Source organism: Drosophila erecta, unplaced genomic scaffold, assembly GCF_003286155.1.
Source record: "Drosophila erecta strain 14021-0224.00,06,07 unplaced genomic scaffold, DereRS2 tig00000279-arrow-arrow-pilon, whole genome shotgun sequence".
Taxonomy (NCBI): Eukaryota; Metazoa; Arthropoda; class Insecta; order Diptera; family Drosophilidae; genus Drosophila; species Drosophila erecta.
Window position 1 is genome coordinate 413,113 of NW_020825216.1, and position 27,068 is coordinate 440,180.

At 43.3% G+C, this 27,068-nt stretch overlaps 2 protein-coding genes across 10 annotated transcripts; both read right to left on the reverse strand.

Annotated features, from left to right (window-relative positions):
• Positions 1–572: 572 nt before the first annotated feature.
• On the reverse strand, positions 573–2,557 carry LOC6551258 (probable cytochrome P450 28c1). The gene is made up of 5 exons (XM_001977036.3): positions 2,334–2,557; positions 1,929–2,274; positions 1,458–1,868; positions 1,275–1,398; positions 573–1,221 (listed from the first exon to the last, which is right to left on the reverse strand). Exons 1-5 carry the CDS (start codon positions 2,519–2,521, stop codon positions 776–778), a joined length of 1,515 nt encoding a protein of 504 aa, XP_001977072.1. The 5' UTR covers positions 2,522–2,557; the 3' UTR covers positions 573–775.
• A 1,741-nt stretch (positions 2,558–4,298) lies between these two features.
• Positions 4,299–26,728, reverse strand: LOC6551259 (breast carcinoma-amplified sequence 3 homolog). Of its 9 annotated transcripts, none has more exons than XM_026983010.1 (9): positions 26,540–26,728; positions 24,006–24,807; positions 15,761–16,935; positions 15,223–15,526; positions 14,227–15,157; positions 13,846–14,152; positions 13,525–13,775; positions 13,304–13,456; positions 5,994–10,710 (listed from the first exon to the last, which is right to left on the reverse strand). In XM_026983010.1, the coding sequence occupies exons 3-9, from the start codon at positions 16,630–16,632 to the stop codon at positions 7,229–7,231; spliced, it is 6,300 nt and encodes a 2,099-aa protein (XP_026838811.1). In that variant the 5' UTR covers positions 16,633–16,935; positions 24,006–24,807; positions 26,540–26,728; the 3' UTR covers positions 5,994–7,228. The 9 variants fall into 9 exon arrangements, with proteins under 9 accessions (XP_026838813.1, XP_026838811.1, XP_026838809.1 ...); XM_026983008.1 differs by having other exon boundaries at positions 24,006–24,822; XM_015155436.2 differs by having other exon boundaries at positions 26,497–26,728.
• Positions 26,729–27,068: the final 340 nt, after the last annotated feature.

A 27,068-nucleotide genomic window follows, 5' to 3' on the forward strand; every position in this document is an offset into this window, starting at 1 on the left:
GTGGCCAGTGGGTTTTCGACGGCTCTTATTGTTTGTTTGCTTCCGCTCTTAGTGAGCGGCTGATAGTGAAAGGCCAGGCCGGATTTGGGCCTACACGTTGCATTTTTGCGTTCATTGCGAGGCGATGACACTTATTTGCACCTTACTCAATACCAAAAAAGTTAAAAAACCACATGAGTTTGCAAATAACCCATTTCAAGTTACGAGTTAAATGTTGTCGCCGTTGTGCATCTTATTATCTATATTTATTGGCATTTTGCATGATCTGTTCAACAGTATTTTGAATTTATTTGCAACAAAGTTCCTTGAAACTCGAATGACATCACTTTCGCTCAGTGTATTTGGCATGAATGCATGGGTTTCCTACGCCCTTTTGATGATTTATAATGCCAGTGTTTGGACATCGCACGATGACATAATTCCCAGCTGAATGCAGCTAAACCTTTTAAAAAAAACCCACAACAGCGAAGGTCCACTCTAATTTCCATTGATGACCCGTACATGTAGATGAATGGAAAATACAAATCATTGAAAACTTTGTGCATACAAAAAAGTTAAAAAAGTTTAGATAAAAGATCGAACTGAACTGAACTGAAACTTGGACCCAGCAAATTGCTGTTAAACAATTAGAAGTGTACAACTTATGCGACAATATTATGTTATGTTAATATTCAAAGGCTTCAGTATAGAGTTGTTAACCCCTGCTAAAGCTTAACCCTGTTTGTGTTCCGACTTCCACTGCTCAAACTTCTGCTTTCTACCATTTCCCGCTGGGTTATCCAGTCCAGGTTTTCCGAGGGACGAACTGCAGCCAGATGCCGCCCTTGTGGACGCCCACGAAGGTCTGGGGATCTATTTCCGTGCCGCTCAGTGTGCGCGGACTGACCAGGACCTGGAATCGCTGGACAATGGCCGCCAGAGCGGCCTTGGCCAGCGCCAGACCCAAGCGCATGCCGACGCACTGGCGCGGTCCGTTCCCGAAACCCAGAAAGATGCCCTGCTGCTTGCAGGTCTTCAGTCCGCCGTCCAGGAATCGCTCGGGCCGGAATAGATCGGGTTCCGGATAGAGATCGGGGTCATTGTGCAGGGCGTAAATGGGCACCATCACATTGTCGCCGGGCCGCAGCTTGAGTGGCTCCGAATGGTGGCTACCCCGCAGCTCGTACTCCTTGGTGCAGGTCTTTGATGCCCAGCCGCCAGCCGGATAGATGCGTAAGCTCTCTGAAGATATATATATCTCTGAAATACTTGGCATTTCCACGTGGCATACCCACCATTAAAGCAGGCACTCAGATAGGGCAGGTCTATCAGCGCGTCCAGATCGGGCAGCTCTCCGCCGGGATTGAGCTGCTGCAGCTCCTCGACCAGACGTCGCTGGCTATCGGGATTGCGAGCCAGCTGGAGTGGCAATATATATTGGATAGCCGAAGAAGGTTGCTATGTATCAGGGAACATACCAGCAGAAGGCAGTGGGCAATGCTATTGGAGGTGGTGTCCAGGCCGTCGAACATGAAGGTCATGGCATGCGAGGCCATGTCCTCCTCGCTGAGGCCGAGTTCCCTCTGCATCTCGAGCAGGTGGTTGATGAAGTCGTTCCGCTCCTGGTGCTTCGCACGGCGCAGGCGCAGAGCCTCGCCGATCAGCGCGCCGTAGAATTGATCATGGGTGCGGGGGAAGACCTTGGGACGCAGCCTGCGCGGCAGATTCGGAAAGAGGCCACTGACGGCACCGGCAAGGGCCAATCCCCGGTTCTCGGCGGACATCTCCTGGTTCTGCCGCACAACCGGCAGCGGATTGTCGCTGAAAGTGCGCGCTTGGATGCCCAGGACGCAGTCAAACAGGGATTCACCCGTGAATCGCAGACCGAGCTACACAGAAACTCCGTCCACTTGAGGAGGCATCAAGTGATAGGTGCTAGGATTACTCACATCAATGCAGTCCAGGTCCCGGCCGCCGGCCGACTTCACTGCGATGAACTCGCTGAGATCCAGGCACACGCGCTGCATGATAGCATGGGTGGTCCGGATGCGACCGTTGGTCAGCAGCGTGGAGAAGACCGCCCGCTGGCGGCGCCACTCCTCGCCCTCGAGCACGAAGGGATTGAGCGCGACCAAGCGATCCTTGGCGATGTCAATCATCTGGGCGGCGTCGTTGTTCTCAAAGTGACTGAAGGCGCTGACATAGATCTCGTAGACGAGCCGGGGTTCCAAAACCAGCAGCTTGGGCGCACGCAACAGGTAGCAGCCCACATAGCTATGGGTGTTCCGGTAGCGCCTGCACAGAAAGTGTATCCATAAATACATGGGATGTGCAACGCATCGCACCATACCCACATGTAGATATCGCGCATGTCCATGGTGAAGTGCTGGCGTGGCCAAACCATGCTGGGAAAGGAGCCGAGGAGCGGCAGGGCTCTGGGTTCCGTGACTCCACGACGCCGCCAGTGGCCAAAGTTGGACACCAGGAAGGCGTAGATGACGCCCAGCAAGGTGGCAATCCCCAGTAGAACCGATCCAAACATGACGACGTTGTGGGCGCAACTGAGTGGATGCAATTGAAGCGGGTGCGCGCATCTCGGACAACGAGGAGATCGGAGATCTCCTCCCTAGCGTGCTTCCCTTACATATATTATTGCCCATTTTGCAATGATCTTATGTGGGTTTGCGTGTCACGAAACTTGGAGGGGGTGCCATTATCGAATTAGCCAACGAACTGCTCTTATATCAGAACAACTAACTGAGGAGCTGCATTTCAATTTCAAAGGTCAACAAAGTTGGGATCCGAAGATCCGAATAATAGAACTTTCCATGAATAGAACTCTAATCTTCAGGCGGTGGGATGCTGATTAGATGGTATGGATATGGGTGCCACAACTTGGGTGCAATTTGTAAAAGATAAAGATTCTGAAAAATATATAAGACATGAAATCTTAATACCAAAACCCTTGCAAAGAAACGATATTTATTGAGTTTTAGTTTTATTATAATATATGGTGAAGTCAATTCTAGGATCGACCTCTCATATGAATTCTATGACACTTTCGGTTATACAAATGAATAAAAAAAGATAGATTTTTTTGTAATTTTTTCTTATAGGCTTTTTTTGTTTGATTTTCGATTAACTAAGGGAAAAACATGCGACGACTTGAAATGAACATCGGGATAGGATGCCCACATAAACATATATAATATATACTCATATATTTAGATATAGGTTTTAAGTAAATGATCTGCCAATTTGCGTATCTATATGCTGTGTGTATATCTCTATATGTATAAGCGAAATCATATCCGTAGACTTATCTGTCTAAAATTTGTTTGTGAAAATCGAAACATGAAGTGAAGACGACAGTTGCAAGTATAAAAAATATTTGTATGCTTGTTCTCCTTCCACAAATCTTCCATCCGCTCCATCTTTTGTTATATAAAATCTTCAATCTTCTATATCCACAACCTCAACCTGGCCAGCAGTATGCGTGTGTGTGTGTATGTTTTGTATCTATGTTTGATTCTAGCGACCTCAGTTTTTTCTTTTTATCTTTACCCTTTTTAGGTGGAAACAGGAAGCGGCAACAAGAGCAAATTCTCATTGCTTATCTGCGATTGGTTTTTGATTATTCGTGGGATGGGATTTCTTAGTATGCTCATCTATAATATATAAATGTGTAGATCATCGTTCAACGTTTATAAAAAAATATATAGTATATATGTTTTGCCATGAAGTTTGAACTGTTCTCTCAAGACTTTTGTTTTTGGGATGTCGTTAATGCACCAATGTGGAAATATTTATACTATATGTATATCAGTAAATGGATATGTTTAATTTTTCTCATTTATTTTGGGCAACTTTATTCTGGACTTTACGTTAATGTTTCCTGCGCGTTTTTTATTTTTTTTTTTATTTTTTGGAATGAATTCTCGTTTCCGTGTCGAAGAATTAACAAGACTATGAATGCTGAAGGCAGAATATTCAAGACTCGGCATCAGTTAACTATTTTCAGTGCATTTCACAAAGTTGGTAAGGAAAATCTGTATAATAAATCAATTCTCTTCGATGGTCACTAAACGCACAGTGAATTCTCGAACCGCACTTCATTGGATTACAATAGAAAATAGAAAAGTATATAAAACTAAATTCCTACTTAATTAAGGTATAAAATAAGAGTTGGAAAAATAAGCGAATTTGGGCTTAAGGAGCTCTTCTTTAGTCTAGGGTAAGTAGATGGAGTTATTATGCTATTACATATTTCATATTTTGTGGTTCATTGTGGTTGCTTTATGCGCCCTTCGATCTCTAGATACATATATCTATGTATATTTAGTTAATATTGTATTGTATTTCGCCTCTCGCTCGTTCTACGCTCCTCAATTCAATTCTCCTCTCATAACGTTTCACTTTGTTTTTGTTAAATTTTATTTTAAATATCACGGCATTCAGCTGAGGTCTGATCTGATCTATTTCTTATGCTTATATATCTTTTCACACGATTTTGTTTTCACTTTTATTGCATTGGCATTTCACATTTTAGTTTTCTCGGGAAAGTATGTTTTCTCTTCTTTCGAAAAACAGAATCTAAACACAAAAAAAAAAAACAAATTATAATGGCTACAGAAACGCTACCGGATATTTCGACTATCGACTACTTGGACTAAACAAAATAAGCAAAAATTAAACTACGATAGCTCGTCGGCGACACAGATACAGATACAAATTCCGAAGCAGAAGCCGCTGGAGACACAGATGCAGATGCAGATGCAGATACAGATGCAGATACAGAGAATACACAGGGTGGAGCAAGCAGCACCAAATGCTACATCTAGGAATCCTCGCCAGCGCGCGCACTGAAGAGCTGGGAGCACATGCGTCGCATCTGGTGGAGCTGGCCACCCAACAGGCCCGCCCTCTGCATTAACTCTCACAAATTCCGCCTGCCCAGTTGGCGATCCTCCCGGTGCTCCCGATCCTCCCGATCCTCAGCCTCATCCTCATCCGCCTCCTCATCCAGCTCCTCGTCGTCCACCTCGAAGCGGTTGGCACCCCTGCGATGCGCCTGCGCCACTGCAGTGGCAGTCGCACTCTCGCTGAAGTGCATCAGATTGGTGTCCATCAGGCCGTTGGTCAGGCTGAGTGGCGGCGACGATTGCGATGGCGGTCCCTCCAGGGAGAGGCGACTGTTGGTGCTGATGCTGCTCATGCTCAGCTGATCGTCGAACACCTCGATGTTCACCACCGTCGACAGTTCGCCGTGATCGCCGAACGAATGGCGAATGGGGTAGTCTCCGGCATCGGTGACCTCCGGTTTCTGGACCTTGTTGCTACTCGGCGTCGCATTGGGATTCGGGTTGTCTTTGGTTGGGATTATGTTGTTGTTGATGTTATTGTTGTTGTTGAGAACCAATCCATCCAGCTGATCCGTGGTGAAATATTTGCCTAAAAACATGTATATCATTTATTATCTTTCATAAGAAACGAGTTCTGAAAAGGAATCGTATTGCGATTTCAAGTCTAAATGGGTTTGTCATGCATTTATAATATATTAACTGAAAGTCCTGGAAATTTATCCAAATCGCTGTTAGCATTAAAATAATACACTTATATTGTTTGATAAGTTCCCGATTCCCACAAACAAAACAAAACTTGGTGGCCACATTTGTTGTTTTAACTAAAATTGCATTTATTTAATCATACATCATTTAATTAAATTAAATTTTAGTGTTTAGCGATTTCCTTGCCTCCTTTTTTCATCCATCTCTCAAACGTAAATCATAAATACTGCGAGTTAGATGTAATTTTTATACGATTATACATATATTATATACAGTAAACAATTGAATTCCTCACTTTTTACAAACTTTTCAAGAAGCACAAAAATTACGAAATTACAATAAAATAAAAACAAAACAGAGACCATATTTCAAATAGAATGAATAAATTAACATCAAGTAATTCCCAAAAACACAAAAAAAAAAAAAACGTTTAAAAAGAGACCTTGAGTGTGGGAGGATCTATATGAAACTTGAACGAGTATGGAGAAAACTTAACGAAAGCAAAGCCTAAAAACGAGTTTAAACAATTGTGACATTGGACAATTAGTATTATAATCCACATAGTTTAGTTGCAGTAGTTCTTACACGCAGTTGGCTTCTTGGGCAGGAAAATGTAGTTTCTCGGGGAAAGGTCGTTCTATTGAATACCCACTTATGGGCCTGAATATTTGTATTTAACCATTAAATTCCAACTGTGTGTCCTGCAAGCTTTAGCTGCATGTGTGTGTGTGTATGGTGTGTTTGTGAGTGTGTGTGTTAGCTTAGGGGCAGGATATCAATTTTACAAATTTCGATTTCCACACTGAGCGGATTTTCGGGCGCCATTTATGTACAATTTGAGAGCATTAATTAGTTCGATACTTGATCAGTGTTTTTACTTTTAGGCCTTTTCAATATATTATATACACTTGTGTATATATAAGTGTGTTTTGTTTATATATATGTTGTTATATTTTTAATTTCTAGAAATGTATAGCTAACAATATAACTTTGCACTTAAAAATCGGTTAGTATTTAAATATTTTTTGTCGCTTTTCCTTAATTGTTTTATGTTTTTTGTCTAAACGAGTAGCTACAGTCGTTTTGTTTTTGTTTTGTTTTTTTTTTTTGTTTTTGTTTCGTTTCGCTTTAAATTATGCATTATAACTAACTTGTTGTTTTTCTTTTCGATAAATCACAATTTTTTTTGCAGAGTTTTGTGTTTTGTTTTGTTTTTGTTGGTTTTCTTTTTGAATTGTTTTGCTTTTTGTCGTGTGGTTACTGAAATGATATACTTTTCTTGCACTCAGCTAAAAATTAAGAATCTAATGTCATCATCTGTATCTGTCGTGGTTGCTGTCCATTTCATGTATGTTTGTTTGCGAATTCCTGTGTGGAGCTCTCGGCGATCTCCACTCGTTTGCTTGGCGTCCTTTCCTCCTCTACTTGGCTCTGGTCCTGCCCACCGGCTGCTCACCTTCCTCCTGCTTCAGCATGGGATTGGGCTGAAGAATGGCTGGCCCTGGCTCATCCGATGGTGCTGGATTATCAGGTGGCGCCGGCTGCGCCGGCTGCAGCGGCTGTTGCGGTTGCTGCTGCTGTTGGAGCGCATGGGCAGTGGGTGCTCCATCCTGTCGATTGGCGGCGTACAGATGCCACAGCACCACCAGACTAAAGACGCACAGCAAACAGATCGCTAATTCTTATCTCTTTCGACGCTTCGTCTTCTTCTTTGTGGCACTCGGTGGGCTGGCCACGCCAACGCCCAATCCCACAGAGGTAACGCCTCCGGCAGCGGGTTGAGTTGCAGGGGTAGCTGCGCCTGTGGCCAAGTTCCCAGCAGCGACTGCTGCGCCCGGCGAATGGGATTGCAGGCCAATGCCGAGACCGAGGCCCGTGGGATCTGGATGTACCGTCGTCTCCACACTGCTCTCCTCCGCCGAGGATGTGGACGAGGAGGTGGCCGCCTCGATGGCCGCTATCAGATTGATCTTGTGCTCCAGCTTCTTGGTCTTCAGCTTGTGCGGTGCGGCATTGGTTGTGCTGGGGGAGCCGTAGACCACATTGTCATCGGATGTGGTGGCCGGCACCGGTCCTTCGCTGTCCGTGGTGGTGGCATTGGTGGCCACGCCACTGCTGCCAAAGTGCAGTAGATCCTCGGGCAGGGATTGCTCTGGCTCTGGCTCTGGCTCCGTCTCAGGCTCCTCCTCGACTCCCTCATCGTCGTTGGGCGTGGCCCTGGCTGGTATATCCTGCGCTTCCAGCTGGGAAATGTGCGATTCCCAGATGCTGATCAGGGGACGCAGCTCCTCATCGTCCGGTTCCCGTTCCCGTTCCCCTTGCTGCAGTTGCTGCTGCTGCTGCTGCAGCAGCTGGAGCTGCTTCAGTCGCTTGTGCTTCTTGCTCAGTTTCTTTACGGGCTCCTCCATAACTACAATCTCCTCGGATCCGGAGGAGTTATTCGAAGTGGAGGTGGATTTCTGCAGGACCAGCGTATCCAGGGCAATGAATGCCGGTTCCGGTGTGGTTATCACCTCGGGCTGCACCTCTGCATCCGAATCCCGCATCCGTTCCTGTTCATTTTCATAGTGCAGGGAACCGCACAAGGCGAGGATTAAATTCTGTTCGGTGAAACCACGAGGCGGTGGGGAAATCTTCCGCGGGATGGATGCGGTCTCCTGCAACGGACTTTCAAAATTGATTAGACTGACAGGTTCCTTTTTCGAGTCCTCCATAACCTCCAGGGGCTCGAAAGCAGGAAGAGGTGGCAAGGCCTCCAGTGGCTTTAAGCCGCACAAGAAGTCCTCAAAGGTGTCGTTCACCTCTTTTGGGGGAGTAATCAGTCCAGGCAGCAGTTTTTCATCCCGCTTCTTCTCCGGACTCGCTTTAGTGGGTTTCTTGCCAAGGCTGGGATAGTCCTGAACCGCAGGCAGTTTGGGTGGAGTCTCCTCGACGACTCGCCTCCAAGGATTGCTCACGGGTGCCGAGATGAGGGGCTTTTCGGTCTCTAGGGACTTGTCCTTCTCCTTGACCTTCTCTTTCTCCTTCTTCTCCTTGAGCTTAACCTCCTTTTCCTTCTCCTTGAGCTGTTCCTCCTTTTCTTTTAGCTTTGCTTCTTTTTCAAGGTCTTTGAGCCTTTCAGCTCTCTCCTTTTCTTTTAGCTTTTCCTCCCTTTCCTTTTCTCGTTGCCGGTCTTCCATTTCCTTTTTGAGCTTCTCTTCCCGTTCCTTTTCTTTGAGCTTCTCTTGCCTTTCCTTTTCTTTGAGCTTTTCCTCTCTCTCCTTTTCCTCCCTCTCCTTTTTCTTTAGTAGCTCTTCCTTCTCCTTTTCCTTTAGCTTTTCTTCTTTTTCTTTCTTTAGTTTTTCTTCTCGTTCCTTCTCCTTGATCTTTTCAGCTCGCTCCTTCTCTTTGATTTTCTCTTCTCGTTCCTTTTCCTTCATTTTTTCTTCACGCTCTTTTCTGAGCTTTTCTTCTCTCTCCTTCTCCTTGAGTTTTTCTTCCCTTAGCTTTTCCTTGAGTTTTTCCTCCCTCTCCTTTTCCTTCATCTTTTCCTCCTTCAGCTTTTCTTCTCGTTGCTTCTCCTTAACCTTTTCTTCGCGCTCTTTTTCCTTGATCCTTTCCTCTCGTTCCTTCTCCTTAAGCTTCTCCTCCTTCAGTTTTTCTTCCCTTTGCTTTTCCTTGATCTTTTCCTCCTTTAACTTTTCTTCTCGCTCCTTCTCCTTGATCTTCTCTTCCTTAAGCTTTTCCTCCCGTTCCACCTTAAGGGTCTCTTCTCTTTCCTTGGTTTTAAGCCTTTCTTCTTCTTTTTCCTTCTCCTGAAGCTTGGCTTCCCTTTCTTTCTCCTTCTCCTTCAGCTTTAGCTCCTTTTCCTTGGCTTTTTCCTTCTCCTTGTCGATTGTCATGGTTGCTACTGCTTCTCCTGCCTTTTGCTTCTTCTTGTTGTCTTTGGCCATTTTGAGTGGCTCCTCCTCGAGCTCTTCCATCTCTTCTATCTCTTCACCCTCATGATGCTCCGGATCCGGCGCACTCATCTCCACGTGCAAACTTAATCCCTGGGCACTGGCACTGCTCACCATGACGGCCGCAATGCTGCTCTTGTTGGCCAGCAGACTATCTGCATGATCAGATTCCGCATCCGAATCCTCCGCCTTGTGGGTGGTTTCCTTGACCACCGGGACCACCTTCTCTTCCTCCTCCTTTTTCTCGACAGCGACCTTCTCCTCCTCCAGATTCTTATGGTCGGGCTTTTTTTCGCTAACTTTTCCACTGGTCTTTTGCTTGTTGTTCTTGGCCTTCTTCGCTGTTTTGGCGATGGTAATGGTAGTGGTGGCCTCATCCTCGGAGGTGCCACTGCCACTCTTCTGGCTGGCAGTTTTATTGTTGTTGCTGTTGCCCTTGGGCTTGTTAAGATGTGAAAGCTCTGCGAATTTTTGCGCTTGTGCCGCATCCTCGGCGGCAGCCAGGGATCTTAGGGTTTTCTGTTGTTGCTGCTGCTGCTGATGTTGCTGCTGCTGCTGCTGCGCCTTGTGCGATTGCTTCTGGGACTTTTGCTTCTCCTTCTGGACAAGCACCTCGTCCACCTCCTTGGCAATCACCGGTACAATTAACTTATTGACCAGCACCACGGGCGGTTGGCAACTGGCCTGTTCCCGTTCCAGTTCCAATGCCATCGCTTCTTCCGTCTGCTGATCCTTTTGAAGGAGCTTTTTTCTCTCAGCCGGATCACTGCAAAAGATGGTCACCACTGGCCGGAACAGAGCCTCATCGCAATTCTCATGGATCACCGTATCCTCGGCGGCCAGTTGACCAACCACCTCGTCCAGTATATCCGTCTGCAGTTCACCTGAGATGCCAGCATTCAGATCCGTGACAGTGCCCAGCGGATTGACCATTTTCTCCACACGCGAATAGCTACAGATGTTGGGCAGAACGGATGCCAGGGCTGAAATGGAATCCATCGAGTGCAAATGCGTCTCCGTATCTGGATGCTGATGTTGATCCTCCACCACCTCGTCCAGGTCATTGACACTCTCGTGCTCGGCGAGTGCATCGTAATAGCAGGCATTATCACAATTCGAGGACGCACTTCCTCCGGCGCCGCCAGCCAGTAGATCCGCTGAAGCTGGCGAGGAAGCGGTAGCCAGGTGATCGCCACACGGGGGAGCTGACTGATCGACAGATGCAGCTGGAGGCGGGTCAACAACGTTGGGGCACAGGACACAGAACACAGAGCGGAGAAAAAAGAGAAATAGAAGAGAAAACAAATTATGAGAAAAGCGCATTTTGGTTCGTACAGGAAACAAAAAACAAAAAGCCAAAGGCGAATTTTGATTTCGATACTGGTTCGAAGATTTGAAAATGTTTAATTGGAAAATACATTTCTGTTTGTCTGTTTGTTCTATAGAATATTTTTTAACGTTTAAGCTAAGCTTGTAATGCATTATTGGCAGTAGGCGCGATTAAAACTTTTTTTTTCGAGCAGTTGATCGATTGAAAAGGAAGCGGAAAACACTCAAAACAAAAAAGGAAAATCGAACGTGAAACAGAACAATATATAAATTTGTAAAGATATATATTTGTATTGGGCAAACTTACAAATGAAAAACGAAAATAAACTTTTTAACTGTCTGTTTTTTTTTTTTTTTAGTGTGAAAACGAAAATAATTAAAAAATAAAGTTAAGATAATAGCGAGACATTGATTTTGGGGAAGTAATAACGAAACTGGAAATAGTTTAATCGTGAATTTTGAATTGCGTTTCCGAAATTTGTATGGCTTTGGCTTTTTATTAAGAGATTCATGTAGATTAATGTGCTCTTTCCTCTCAACCGTTCTCTCTCTCTCTCTCTCTCTCTCTCTCCCCTTGCTTCTCCCTCTTTACATCTCACTCGCCCCCAATCACTCTTTCGCTTTCTCACTCGCACGTGCAATGAAACTTTCGGTTCACAATTTTCTTTCCGTTTTTTTGTTAACGAACACAAATTTTTAAGTGCATCAAACGAATCACAAGAGACAAGGGACGAAAAATAGGCACTCATAAGTAGAGTGAAGCAGTAGAAAAGGTAGGGAAAGCAGCAAAGCACAGAGGTGAAAGTGCAGGTGATGAGAAATGCAACCGTGTGATGAAAAGTTAAGAACCAATGTGAAGTTATGAAGAATCGCCATAGTCGGAATGCCTCGACTATATGATACCCGTTGCTTTGGCAATAAATTGCAAAATAAAAGAAAACGCTACCTCGCGGAATGGAGCGACATCTGTCGGTATTTTAAAGAAGCGACATCATGGCGTTTATACGGACAGACAATTCGAGCGGACAGCGAAAGAAGATAGGGACATAACTAGCTTGAACTGGCCAATAAACTGAATCTTGAATATAATTTCATACTTTAGAACAGAAACTCTTCCTTTCAACTTTTACTTTACGAGAAACGGGTATAATTACATAAAAATAGGATGAAAACGTATGACTAGTGTAGCATGTGAGGAAAAGTGTTGGAAAAACTATTGTGGAAGAAAGAAACGCTGGTGAGTAAAACGTATTAAAATAAAGTTTGCAACTGAAAACAGACGAATGGGGAAATCAAGTGTGGAATAGTAAAATATGTAGGATCAAAAGTGCTGTGGTGGAGTAGAAGAAAATGGAAATACTGTGCTGCTTCGTGTTGAGAAAAGCGTTCAAATTTTCGTTAGGAAAATCAGACTAGATCGAGGATATATAACTCCATACATTCCACCCGATCAGTCCAACCAAATTCCAGGGGGTTAAGTGCTCGACAGGATTAACAGCGACCAATGGGGCAAAAGTAGATGTGTATATAACGTGTTGCAGCAGAATTCTTTTTGGGGGTATGGTTTTGTGGATATTTTTATTTTCGTTTAGATAGTGGACACTGCTGTGGCAAAAATGTTGTTAGCTTAAATTTAGTTGTCAATAAAATAGAAATATATTAATTTTAGTGGTATCTCATTTTACGGCTAGACAAAAACACCAAAAATAAGTTCATTGTTAATTCGATTAAGTGATTTGTGTTTCCGGCTAGAAAAACAAAATTTCAACAACTAAAGTTTAAAAAAAAATACCAACATACTAACACCACAAAAACACACGCTCACATACACACACGCATACTGAGAAAGGGGGGAAATGAGAATGGATGGAGAATGAGGAGAAAGCTTAGTGAAATGAGTTTGAAGTAGAGTAAAAGGAACATGCAAAGGTGAGAGGTGGGAGGGATTGCTATAACATCATCATTATCAGCATCATATCATCATAGTTTATCATCATTATCAACAACCAACAACCAATGCCAATTTCGTGGTGTTTCACAATCAAGATCAAAATATACGTCTTTTTTGTTTTGTTCTCTTGTTTGACCACCAAAAATATTTTGAATTAAACATTTTCATTTTGAAAGCGTTCGAAATAAAAAACGTAAGTATATATATATATATATAAATAGATAAATATGAGTGTTTCCAAAACAAAAACGTAAATACAAATAAAAAAAATCGAAAATGTAAGAATAGAACATAACACGTTTGCATAGATCGTAAACAATTAATAAACAGATTTGTGAAGACATCGAGAATCGACTAATGATCAACGAGGCTGCCTTTGACTCCGGGAGCTCAGCCCGCTTGAATGATCCCGTCCAGAACCACGCAAGCGAGTCCCTTCCCGGAATCAGCCGGCAATCAGCACTCGAATGGTCTTGCACAACATGCGATATTTTTGTGTACATCTATCCACGGCAATGTGGGATTTGTCTGCCACTTACCCGTATTCTCACGTCGAGCCGCTGCCGTAGATGGCGATTCTCGCATGGCATCCGCCAAATCCTCCTTCAGACGTGTATCGCCGTGACCATAGTCCGAATCCAAGTGACCATGCCGGAAACGATCCATCAACTTGGGACTCTGCTCAATGCTGCCTAGTGCGTTTATGAATATATGAGCTCGATCCATATAGAAAGGAATATAGACAGATTTCTCTACTTACTGTACGATCCGGATTCGATGAGAACCGGTACTCCGGCACCGCTGCGTCCCGTCACTGCTGAACTGCCAATGCCAGCTCCGCCCACCGATGCGGCTCCACTTGGAGGCATATTGAGCGGACTGGACCGATCCTTGCCACCCAGCGAACCCAATCCCAAGGCAGAAGCAGCCGCCGTCGAGGGCAACGTGGTGGTCGTCGTCTTGGTCACGCCAATTTCCACAGCCTCTGCATCGACGTGGTTCAGATTGGAACTGTAAGAGGACAGACAAATACGGATTAGTTTTCACTCGTCTTACTGCCCAAACAAGTAAACTAGCTCACCCGCTGGGCGTATTGTAGTTCTTGAAGACGAACTGCGGCCCCATCCACAGCCGCCGATGTGGACCAGCGTGCGTGATGATCTCCACCTGGGCCAGCCAACTTTCGGTTCGCTCGTCCGGCTCGTCGAAATGATGGGCGCTGTCCAACAGCAGGCTGGCATGGCGATCCCTAATCAACCAATTGTCCAGACCCAACGGTGGTGCGATTTCTTGAGATCCATCCTTGCGCCGTCCCAGATTCCACTGGGCGCGTGCCTCAACCTCCAGCTCGATGGGCGTGTCATCACAAATCTTCTCTTTGGCAACATCTGCAATGAATTAGATTTGTAGGTGTATTTATAGTAGATGGACAGAGTACGAAAAAAGCTATGCAGTAACTCACGTGAGGCTAGCTTCGTGTCCAGGTCGTACTGGATGAGCGCCCCGTGGCCGGCCATCACGAAAAGCGAGTCCACCGCCTTGCGCTGGACACGATGCGGCTGCTCCCGCGTCGCCATCGGTGGCTCCAGCAACCAGGAGCGCGACTTTGCGAAGATGGAGCAAACACTCAGTGGTTTGCCGCTATCGTCCGACAGCGAGGAGAGGCGTTGCCGCTGCCGTTGGCTGCTACTGCCTACACCAACACCGACTCCATGACCGCCGGAACTCACTCCAGAGCCCATGACTCCGCCGCCGACCACTCCTCCGCCCAGACCCGCCGATCCTGGCGGTGAGCCTAGAGTGAAGGGCTGACGCAGCTGGGCCAACGGTTGCACCACCGACGGCCGCGGATACGGCGGCAACGTGGGATTATGATACGGCTGCAGTGACTGCACGAACGTTGTGCTCTCCGAGTGCGAGATCGGTGAACTGGAGCGGCCATCTGCTCCGAGGCCGGCGCTGCGATGGAAGCGGGACAGCTTGTTGACCACATGCAGCGAGGTGTGCGTGCGAACGCCCATGGCGCCGCCGTAGGGCGTGATTGGGAAGACGTGGGTGGTGCCGCGCAACGTGGACACGGCAGCCCAGCGCGAGTCCAGCGAGAAGGCGATGTGCTGCACCTTGGCGCTAGTGTCGCCGCGATGAAGCACATACAGGTGGTGCACGGCAGCCAGGCTGGGACCCACAGGATGCGGTTGTACCCGGAACACGTGGAAATCGTGACCGCGCCTATCGGCGGTGAGTAGCAGCATACCGGAGCTGTCGAATTCCATGGCCACCAGAGCCTCGCTGTGGGCCACAAAGTGAGCAACGATGGGATCGCCACCGCCCTGTGAGCCACCCGTGGAGCTCGACGGAATACCCGACGTGGGGCTGTAGTCCTTCACCGGATGCTGCAATCATAAATGTGATCAGCTTTGGATCAAGCATGGTACTCTATAAATACTCTTTCACACACCTTCACATCGATGATGGTGACCACACCGGACTGCTTGGCATCCGGACCGCCGCTGGTCGAATCGAGGCTGTTGCTCTTGGAGCTGGCGCCACTGCCGGCGGTGGTGCCCGTTAGGCCGGCGGCCACCTGTTCACCAAACTCTCGCAGTCCCTTGCTTAGGGATTTGGCCGCATTGAGAACAGTGGCCGTATAGCTGGGAACGCCCTCGCCATCGCATCCGCCGCCGCTGCGCTTGGAGTGCAGCAGTTTATGCTCCGCATACGCCAGCCAGCGCGGTCCCAGAGCAATGGGATTGGGGTTGATCCTGCAAAGAAAATGCAAACCATTTTAGACAAGTTCTCGTCAGACAAACTAGCGGTGGTTAATGAACCATCTAAATTGACATGTCACCATGTAATACAAATTGAGTTCATTAGATCCCCATTATCATTGTTTCAATCATTTCAGTTAATGTGAAATGGTTAGTTTGAATTGCAACTAATTGATTACATGGGATTTCCCATGATCTGGGATACATCATGGAATAAAGTTCACTTACCCCGGACTGGGATAGCAGGTGGTAATGGTGAGGCGGTCCTCCAGTGTCCTGGCATCAAAGACGGCGATCCGTTCGTGGAACGTGATGACCACCGCCGATCGATTGGCCTGGATGTCCAGCACGGCGTTCTTGAACTTGATCGTCTTTACCTGGACACCCGTTTTGAGGGACATAAAATTTACGGCACTGAATTGGGCAGCGGCCGAAAGGCCGATACCGCCGACTCCTCCAACCGAGCCGCCAACTGTTGTGACTCCTCCGCCGCCGCCACCCAGACCCAATCCCGAGCTGCCAGCCAATAGACCACTGGTCGCTGCACTGCCTCCATCGACGAACGCCACCAGGGGACGTTTCTCGGCAAAGGCATCGACCGGCTCATCCGCCCGGCCATTCTCATCCAGGGCGGCAGCCGTGGCCGGCGTGGGTAGCACACGGAGCGCAGTGACGACGCCGTGACGCCAGGATAGCACCTCGACCGCCTCGCCGTTGGCTGGTATGGCCCACACTTGAACGCCCAGGCCGTAGCCTAGAATCAGCAGCAGTGGTGGCGCTGCGTTCCCCTCCAGTTCCCAGTCATCACCGAAGCGCGGATCGCTTACATCCGCCCACGTTTCGAAGCGGGCCCAGGTGATCGTGTCCTTGGGATCTTGCACCGGCTGATTGGCCAACGTCACATCGTTGATGAAACCAATGGCCGAGTCAAGGATCGAGCGATCCGACACTGTTTGCGGAGGTACAATGGCCGGCACGGCGGCACCCGATTTGCTGCCAGCGGCAGAACCGGAGCCCAACCCGGAACCGGATCCGGAGCCCGATCCAATGCCGGAACCGACCACGCCGGAGGGATGGCGGCGTGGCGAGTCCGCGGACATGATGCGGCGGCTGCTGGGGGGGATGGCCGGTGGTGACTGCTGACCGCCGGAATTGCTCCTCGTCTAGCTGCTACCACAGCTGCTGCCAATGATGCAGTGCCTCCACACTGGAGGTCAATGGGCAGCGGGCGACTGGGGGTGGCAGATGGCTGATGGCAGTGGGTGGCGGGTGGCAGCCTCGTTCGCTTCTCTCGCCTCTTTCTCTCTTTCTTTGGAGACACTGCGTCTGATCGGTTGTTTCTTTCCCCAGCTGTTTCGCTCTCTCTTTGTTTCTCCCTCTCTCGTTTGCTCTCTTGTTGTCAACTGCAAATAGAAAGCAAAGACAATAAATAAACAAATTGAACAATGTCACACATTCATCTGTCCCACTCTCTTTAGGGTGAACCGAAAAGACCTTTGATCGAGTTTGTGAAACATGAACTGCGCACCAATAGATTAAAGATCTTATGTTGATAGTCTAACTAACTTTGTTAAGCTTTTGCGAGTCATTAATATTCGTATATGTGGATTGACTCATCGCAAAGTACAATTACAGCAAAACAATCTAAAATGTAGCGAAAAACAGGTTGCTAATGCGTTAACATGAAATCAACTTGATTTATCATTTATAAAATTAAATACCTTTACGCCCAGTAAACAGATTAAATATTTGTCAAACAAATTAACCAAAAAATTAATTTTTCCAACTCGGTCAAAAAGTGATGAGGATGTTTAGTATTGGTAATTAGGTTAGTTATACATAAAAAACCATTCGTAAATATTGAATTTTTGACAAAAATCGATTCCCAGATTTTTTGTAAACAAAAAAGCAGTATTTTGGTCAGAACATTCGAAATAATGGCCCAAATGTGGAATGTTATACCCCGTTGAGCTCGTTGTTTGAACCCCAATCGATTTCTATTCAAATTTGGGAATTTTAATTTTTTTTAAATTTTTAGCAAATTTTGATGATGGTACCCCTTACAAAAAATGCGAAAATTTACCAAAAAATTGATTTTCCCAACTCGGACAAAAAGTGATAGGGATGATTAGTATTGGTAATTAGGACCAAAAAACTGTAATTACCTTAGCTGTGTGACCATTTTTAGCCAAGTTATACAGAAAAAACCATTCGGAAATATTGCATTTTTAACAGAAATCGCTTCCCAGATTTTTTGTAAACAAAAAATCAGTATTTTGGTCAGAACACTCGAAATAATGGCCCAAATGTGGAATGTCATACCCCGTTGAGCTCGTTATTTAAATCCCAATCGATTTGTATTCGAATTTGGGAATTTTAATTTTTTTCAATTTTTTGCAAATTTTGATGATGGTACCCCTTACAAAAAATGCGAAAATTGACCAAAAAATTGATTTTCCCAACTCGGACAAAAAGTGATGAGGATGTTTAGTATTGGTAATTAGGAGCACAAAACGGTAATTACTTTAGCTGTGTGACCATTTTTAGCCAAGTTATACATAAAAAACCATTCGTAAATATTGCATTTTTGACAAAAATCGATTCCCAGATTTTTCGTAAAATAATTAGTACTTTACTTTAGAATGACAACACTACGTATGCGTGATAAATAATGTATAATTTAACATTGATTTAAGGTCCACCCTGAAGCGTACATTTCATAGTTTCTTTTGGTCATTCCATTTCGTTTCATTTTCTCTTTGTTTCAATCAAAATGCTTTAATCTTTGGACAGTTACCCCCCACTCTCCACCCACTGCCACCCAATTCCCCACCACCTCTTCACTCTCTTGTTGCCAATTTATTAGCGCATTACGTGTATTTCTTCGCTGCACTTTGTTTTTATTCAAATTGTACTATTTCGATGGCTTTTTGTGCCCACCCCCATCCACTTTTGTCAATTTCAATTCCATTGGCGCAAAGTGTGTGCAATGCAGCAACAAAAAACGCTTTCAAATTGAAGGTATCGAAAAATTAAATAAACAACGCAAAAAATAAAGCAATATTTGTACACAGGAGAGGAAAAGAAAAGCAAGCTTCAAACCACAACAACAAACCTCAACTTCACGAAGAAATCATAAGGCCATTTGCTTTACCTTTTAGCCTATAGCTTCTAGTTTTGGTTTTCTGTTCCTTTTCACCTCATACTCGCCAGCAAAACGCAATATGCAAACACAAAGAAGCTCGCAATGAGCTGTTCTCCTCTTCGTTTTCCCTTCTTATTGGGAAATTACCGTTTAAGCCAAGCCTAAGATCTAATCTCCATTTTCCAATTGATGAGAAGGCGAAAAGAAGATACGGCAACAAAGGTCCAAAATAGGAAAACACATTAACCCTTGTGCACCCGCGTAAAAGATCATTTCTATTTTCGCTGCTTAATGTATCTTTATGTGTTAATTCCTTAGCAGTTAGAAATGGGTAAGCTGATTCAATCATTTAATTATAATTTAAGCGAATTTATGAAAAATGTAGCTTTTTAAGCGGTATCCATTTCGTTGATACAATCTATTCGAAGGACGGTGGTTGAACGATCCCTATCGATGACTGCTCAAATAAAATGCATAATGAATATACATATGCAGTTGGCAAAACTTTTCCACGTGTGGTGGCAATTGATTAAACGGGTATTTCGCCATATATAGATAGAAATGAGGTAATTACCACAGCTACAGCTGCGGCTAAAAAAATAGCACGACTGCAGGTGGAAAGTTTATTTCCTAAAAAAAATGATTGAATGTTTATTTTTTTTAAAGTCAGTTTGCATTAATAATAAGTACCATATGTTGTCTCTCTGAGCAAGAAATTTTTACTCTCTCAATGTAACGGTTCTTTTTGTTTTTGGGCACTTTCTGTAAAAGCGCCCGAAATGAGGCGGTAACAAAACTAGCACTGACCACGTATTTGCTGAATAAAATTAATAGGAGTGATTGCTTTGGGTTTTTTTTTGACAAATTTTGAAAAAAGGAGTTGCATTAAAGGTTTTAATTGAATTTTTTCCAAACGAAGACCAAAAATTCTCTAGTCATGGGTCGCGGAAGGCATTGTACCGTCGAATAAAGAAATTTGATTAAAAACATGGTCTCTGAAGGTAAAACCTACGCTAAAATTGATCGAATTTTCGGTTGTTCAAACAAAATGATCCGCAAAGCACTGCTGTTTGTCGAAAAGAACGAAACACGTGGAAGAAAGCCCTCAATGTCCAACGTGGAGATCAAGCGCTTGGTTCGGCAAAGCAAGAAGGAGCCTTTTAAGCCGGCAACGGAATTGAAGAAGGAGCTTCAGATAGCTGAAAGCGTGAAAACAGTATGCAAACGCTTAAGACAAAACAACTTTAATGCGTGGAGTCCCAGAAAAGTCCCGCTTTTGACTGTGAAGCATGTGGCAAAGCGAATGGAATATGCTAAGATACACAAGGATTGGCCTGTGGAGAAGTGGCGCAACATTTTGTGGTCAGATGAGAGCAAAATTGTGTTGTTTGGTGGAAAAGGCTCTCGGTCTTATGTTCGGCGTCCACCACGACCTGAATATAATCCTCGCTTCACCTCTAAGACGGTAAAGAACGGAGGATCAAACATAATGGTATGGGCGTGCTTTTCATACTATGGAGTAGGTCCGATCCATTGGATTCAAAGCATCATGGATCAGCATATTTACACAGATATCCTGGAAAATGTGATGCTGCCATATGCCGAGGATGAAATGCCGTTAGTTTGGACATTTCAATAAGGTAACGACCCAAAACACACGAGCAAGAAAGCTCGAAAGTGGTTTGAGCAGAAATCGATCAGAGTAATGAAATGGTCTGCTCAGTCACCCGACTTGAATCCAATCGAAAACCTTTGGGCGACGTGAAAAAAAAGGTTTCTGAAGCCAAACCCAATAATATCGAGGAACTTTGGGGTGTGCTCAAGGATGCATGGAGCAAAATTCCTCAAAAACGGTGCCAGGACTTGGTGGACTCCATGCCAGGACGATGTGCAGCTGTCATCGCCAACAAAGGTCACGCAACCAAATATTAAGATTCTTTAAACATAGTTCTTAAGATATAATCCATTTGTTGAATTATTTTTTTATTTTTTTGCTTAGTTTTAGCAAACTACGAAAAAAAGTGCTATTTTTGTTATCGCCTAAATTTGAAGGTTTTCTTTTTGTTTTGCCAATTATTTTCAAAATATCCATTAGATCTGTTACTAATTTTGTTATTTCGATTGAAAATCATTGTAGAATTTAAGTTTAGTGAGTAAAATGATGAAAAAGTGTCAGAAAATACAGAAACGCTGGGACAAACACGAAATGTGCTTATGGTGCTATTAATGTCTCCGCAACTGTATATACGTCTATAGTATTCCGTATTGGAATTAACAAATGATAAGGCACGATGTCGTGTTATAAAGGCGTAATGATTCAATTAAAGGCTTGTAAAAATTGCGAAATACCAGAGAGGAGTCTCGAAAGATGGGGCACACATTGCTCTAGAGCACTCGAAAATCCCAAACGAAATTCAAATGTCGGGATTCTAGTGAGGGGCAGATGGTGGATACAAAGGGGATCCAAGGGTTAAGCTAGCCCACGGAATCGGGGGAGTGGGAGGAGTGCAGCTGCATCACTGCATTCCTCAATTGGCTTGGCACACGCGCAACACAAACAAAAACAAAAACAATAACTGTAATAGGTACGTGCAATGCCACACAAACTTAAAAGCGACATGCTTGCGAGAGAAAGAGAGACAATCGACCACCCCCTCGCTGTTTCGCGCTCGCTTCCACACACGCATTTGTCTTTGTTTAGCAATAGGCATCCAAACGGCATTTAATCGCAGAAAGAGTGAAGAGCAAGGGAGAAAGAGACAGACCCCTCAGTGTTGATACAGTCAAGCTTCCAAAACAAAAGCCAGCATCAAATATGTAGGTCAGCAAAATGGTATTTCAGTATTATCTGCTCTTAAATGCTTACATTTGTATATCTCTGCTCAATATTTTCGTTGCCCATTGTTACATCATTTAAATAGTATATTTTATATGAGAATAATTAGTATCATTATATGATGTGCTTTTGAAAATGTTCAATTTCATAAACTTAACTTGCCAGCTTGTCTAGTCAACTGATATTCTTTATGTGTAGGTAAGACTGCACCTGCCCTCGAATTAGTTTACACGTATCCTTGACACTCGATTAATTCCAGTGCAAGTTCAAACGGGAACTCGGGCAACGCATGAACGAGTCTCAGGCCCCATGCAATTCCATCGTACCATAGAAATGCAAAGAGACATGATTTTTGCATTGGAAGCCCCATTGCTTATGCTGCCCATTGCCAAAAGCCACTTGACAAAATCTCAGCAAGCCTTTCCCTTTCCTTCTACAATTGGCTAAAACAATACAATAACAGCTCTCTCGCACACAACTGCAGTTCGCGAACAGGTTGTCCCTGCAGTTACACATTTCATCACTACTCAAAAACATCACAAAAATCCAATGGTGAAACTGAGGGGGTGTTACTAACAATACAAACAATTAGATAGATATTAGACAAGCAATTTCATCAGTTCTGGTAAATAAACGTGTTTTTAGGCTATGAGTAACAGCAATTTTGAACCGAGAAATACATACATATGTACATACATATGTAGCTATTTTATTAAGTATTTGTGAAACAGATTTTTTTAATAGCACAAGTTCATCAACCCACACACAGCTGATTATTTTCACTTGATTACGAGCGAAATAATTCCTATTGATGCAGATTACAGTGGAATACATATACTATATGTACATACGTGTATCAGTCACACACGCCCCCATATACACCTCACCAGATGATAAGGCACATGGACTTCCGTCCACGTCCCTCAACCTTTGGCAGTCCTTGGATGTGAACAAAGGAACCCCTTGGTCTAGAGCAGATAAAACTAGCCCATAGGCCATACTCGCACAGTAAAACCCGTTTTAAGCGAAAGATATTTTTGTTGAAAAATAATTTGAAGCCGTATGCAATATTCAACTTAGTAGTATATAAAACTTAGTATGCAATGAATCACTTAGTTTCGGTGCATTTTAAGTTTACTGAGGAACTCTTTAAGATTCCCAATAAAAGGCACATTTCTAAATAGTAGGCACTTTCAACAATGGTAATTAGAAGGTAGTACCACTGTAGTGCTGAAGGCGGAATGCAATTTTCGCTTTTTCTACGTTTTCTTTCTCTGCTTTGGTGTGTCTGCTCATTTTCATTGACACCCACCCACTCGGCCAAACATTTAGCGATTTTTTGGCAAACATTTCTATTAGGTAAATTCACAGATGGCCCCAGGGGAAAGTGGGGTGCAAACAGTATGTGATGAAGCAGAAGAAGAGCAGGGGGCGGCAATTGAAAAATGTCACTTTTAATGTGCGTTTTAAATTTTGTAAACGAAGCCAAAACAATTTGTGCCATCCAAATATTTTTGTTTTTTTTTTTGATTACACGACAGCATTTTGCTGTTGTTGCTTTTGCCCTCGAATACAGCTTGAAAACAAAGAGGCAAAAGCAGAGCAATTATCAAAATATATACAGAAGTCGAAAACTGAGTGGGACAGAGAGAGGGAGAGAGAGGGATATGGAGGAGAAGAGAGCCGAAAACGAAAACAAAACTCTAACACACAGCCAGTTGCACTTGAATGCACACACAAACGCACTTTTCAGCAACTCAGCTGCAACGAAATGTTGTTGCTATCCTCTCTTTTGCAGCTAAGCTCTTTTTCTCAATCTCTCTCTCCTCTAGCAGCGTCGCACAGTGGAACGAAAACATGCACAAATTAAAATGTTTAATGCAATGAGATTGTAAATAACAAAACAAGCTATGCTAAAGTTAAAGAACGAAATATTTAAATAGTATTTGTCCTTGTTAAACTCATTATTTTAAATAGCTTTCTGTTTACTATGATAGGTATCTCACTTTTGGCACAGTGTGCCCAAATGTGTTCCACTATCAGTTCGTTTCGATTCCACTGCTTTGTTGTTGGTCGTCTAATGCGCACATACACACACATACATATACGTGGGCGAGTGTATCTGTGTGTGATTTTTTTCCTTCATTGTTTGTGTTTTGAAATATTGTTTTTTTTCGCGTCACATACAAAACAAAATTTCCACTACTTTTGACATTTAAATAACAGCAAATACTTGGTGAAACAGTTTCTGCTCTCTTCTTCACTTTTCACAGCTTCGCTTCCCTCTTTTTTTCGCTCTATTCTTGGCTCTTTGTTTGCACAACTTACACGTCTGTGATTTCGACAGAGCAACAATAAACAAATAGTTGCATAAATAGAGGATTTAATTTTTCATATACGTACACATATATACACGATTTTCTTTGCTTTTCGTTTTCCATTTTTTTGCGCGTCAAACAAAAACAACTAGAAGAAGAAGAGGAAGAACTTACCACTTGCGTTGTTGTTGCTGTTCGTTGGTTGAATCAGCAGCAGCTGAAACACAACAACACTGCCACTCGTTTCGCTCGTTCCACTTTTCTCACACGTTCCGCAGAGCGCGCGCAAAAACAACAACACAAACAAAAATCATATGTTTTCAGCTGCTTGCTCTCCTACTCTCTCTCTTTCGTGAATTAGCTTTTGTTGTTGATTTCCTTTTTGGTGTGTGCTTTTCGTCAGTCGTTATTGTTCTTGTTGTTAATTCTTGTTTGGAGCTCCTCTTTATTATTATCTTCGGTTATTGCAGGCGGCAGCAGCAGCAACAAAATCTCCAATTGCGTCTTGCTTTTTCTCTCTCTTTCGTTCCCTCTTCCCCTTATGTTGTGTTTATATGCTTCTTTTTATTTAGATTTGCCACGCCCTCCAGCTGTTGTTGCTTAATATTGGGCGTCTTCTAATTAATTACAAGCTTTTTCAAAACGCGCAGCGAATTCTCAACTGCGGAGCTGAGTTTTGTTTCAAAAAAACTGAACTATTTTTTTGTATGTTTCTTCTTCGTCTTCCTCTGCCGCTGCCGCCGTCGACGCAGAGCCCTATTGCTGGCTCACTCGCACTCGCGCACACAATCACACGCACACGCACCAATACAGACACAACGACTGCGCTGCGTCGTACGTTTTACTTGAGTTTCCTTTTCGTCGTTTTTCGTTTATGATTTTGTTATTGTTATCGTTGTTGTTGTTGCTGCTGTTGCTTTTGCCTACTGCCAATGTTATTTTTGTTGCTGCACATAAAGTAACTGCGACATTAAATCTGCAAAACGTTCGCCTTGTTTTCGTACTCTCCCGTTAACTCATATATATATATATATATACACTGTTGGAAAAAATAATAGAAACACGTTGGTTGAATCACTGATTTTAAATTTTGTGCTCAGAACGAAAGTAATATTTTTTAATCTTTAATCTTTATTTCACAGTAAGGAACAAAAATATTTTCTTTTATCTTTATATTAAATAAAAATTATTAACTTCATTTTTGGCGCTTGGAAAAAATAATAGAAACAGAACTCTTAAAACTTTTTTCCTAGTTTTTCATTTTTATGAATTATCTTATAAAAATAGTTGTAATATTAATATTTAGTGGTATTTCCTTTATTTTTTATAAGTGCTGAGCATCGACGGGGCATTGAATTCACTAAATTGGCGCAAATTTCGGGGTTAATGGCATACCATTCTGACCTAACTTTTTCCCACAGCTCTTCCTTATTTTTTGATTTAAAACTTCCAATTCTTCTTTTTAATATTCCCCATAAATGCTCCATGGGGTTTAAGTCCGGGGATTGGGCCGGCCACTCCATAACATTAATTTTTTGGTCCTGAAACCATTTCTTAGCAAGTGTTGACGAATCATTATCCTGCATGAACTCCCATTTTAAGGGCATTTCCTCCTCAGCATATGGTTTCATAACATTCTCCAATATGTTAATGTAGTCGGGAGCACACTTCCTATCTTTTACCCGGAGTATCGGACCAACTCCAAACGCGGAAAAGCATCCCCATATCATGATGTTACCTCCACCATGTTTTACTGTTTTTTTTGTGTGCTTTGGATCAAATGCGGTATTTTTTGGACGTCTTACATATATTTTGCCATCAAATCCGAACAAATTAATTTTAGTTTCATCAGACCATAGAACATTATTCCAGTTTTTACGGTCTAGGTGTCGCTTTGCAAAGGATAGTCTTTTTGTGATATTTCTTTTACTAAGCAGTGGAACTTTCTTAGCCGAGTGTGCCTTCAAATCCTTTTCAATTAGTCGATTTCTTATTGTTCGACTTGACACTGATGTCTGGAAAACATTTTTCAGGTCTGTCGACGACAAAAAAGAATTTTTTTTGGATGTTCGAATCAAAAGGTCGTCGAACCTTTTGGATGTGGCTCGCTTCCTGCCCCGTTTCTCCTTCGTATCTTTATAATGAATCGCGGAAAACACTTTTTTTGCAGAGCAGTGCATTAGTTCAGCAATTTCCCTTATTGTTTTTCCTTCGTTTTTTAGTTTTTTTATAATATCTCGTTCTACAGCTGAACAGTGCACTCCGCGCCCCATTCTGAATATAAAAGCCGAAATTAACCTTTTTTCTTACAAAATCACCTATTATGAGCTAAACATACCTGAAAGTATTTATTATATTGATTTTCTTACAAAATTAACAGGGAAAAACTCAAACAAATCGCAGAAACGTAGCTTGTTTCTATTATTTTTTCCACTCAAACACGTGACCACTTTAAATATCGCTATGTACCGCAAATAACAAGAGCGAAATCAACTCAAAAAGAAGAGCACAATACGGTTTATCCACACACACTTCGTACATAATTAGTAATTTTGTTTTACATGCAGGAGCGATTCTTGCTTTTATTATTTTTTCCAACAGTGTATAAGTATATATCGATTAAGAGACGATTTATGCGTCGCAACAGAAAAAAAAAGAAAATAACCAAGAGACACTGCTGCCAGAACGAAAGGGGAAAAAAATAGTACTAGCTGGTCTGACTGCTGGCGAGCGTTTGTCTTTATTCTTGCAATATCTTTAGCGGACACTTAGTATTATTAATTGTTATTATTTTGGTTGCTGCGCCGTTTCTGTCTCTGTTTTTTGTCTCGCTCTTTTGGTTTCTGGGTGCTGTGCCAGTGTGACCGTGGCAGATGCAGTGTGAAATACCAAATTAGTAGGGTGCTTGCGTTTCGTGATATTTATAACAAGGCGCGCGGAGTGTGACCAGACTTTATGATTTTTGAATTTTATTAGTAGAAATTTTTAACGGATGAATCCAGCTGCAGTCAGGTAACTTACACAAAATTGTGTCAAAATATTGACAAAACAACATCAAATAAAGAAGTAATTGAACTTAATATGAAAACAAGTTACCTAGTAATTATAATATCATAACTTGTTATGTGTTACTGAAATATAAATGTTTTTAAAAAACATATAGTTTGAAATTCGCATATTATTTAATAATTATTTTATGATTAAATTATGACATTATTAAATTTGAGCTTTTTTGGT

Excerpts from the sequence above, each read along its gene's own strand:
- LOC6551258 (XM_001977036.3), bottom strand. The coding sequence starts at position 2,521 with ATGTTTGGATCGGTTCTACTGGGGATTGCCACCTTGCTGGGCGTCATC. Across the intron at positions 2,275-2,333 it reads GACATGCGCGATATCTACAT|GCGCTACCGGAACACCCATA; the intron begins GTGGGTATGGTG and ends CTTTCTGTGCAG. Across the intron at positions 1,869-1,928 it reads GGGACCTGGACTGCATTGAT|CTCGGTCTGCGATTCACGGG; the intron begins GTGAGTAATCCT and ends GTTTCTGTGTAG.
- LOC6551259 (XM_026983010.1), bottom strand. The coding sequence starts at position 16,632 with ATGTCCGCGGACTCGCCACGCCGCCATCCCTCCGGCGTGGTCGGTTCC. Across the intron at positions 14,153-14,226 it reads GGACACGAAGCTAGCCTCAC|ATGTTGCCAAAGAGAAGATT; the intron begins GTGAGTTACTGC and ends AATTCATTGCAG. Across the intron at positions 13,776-13,845 it reads AACTACAATACGCCCAGCGG|TTCCAATCTGAACCACGTCG; the intron begins GTGAGCTAGTTT and ends GTCCTCTTACAG.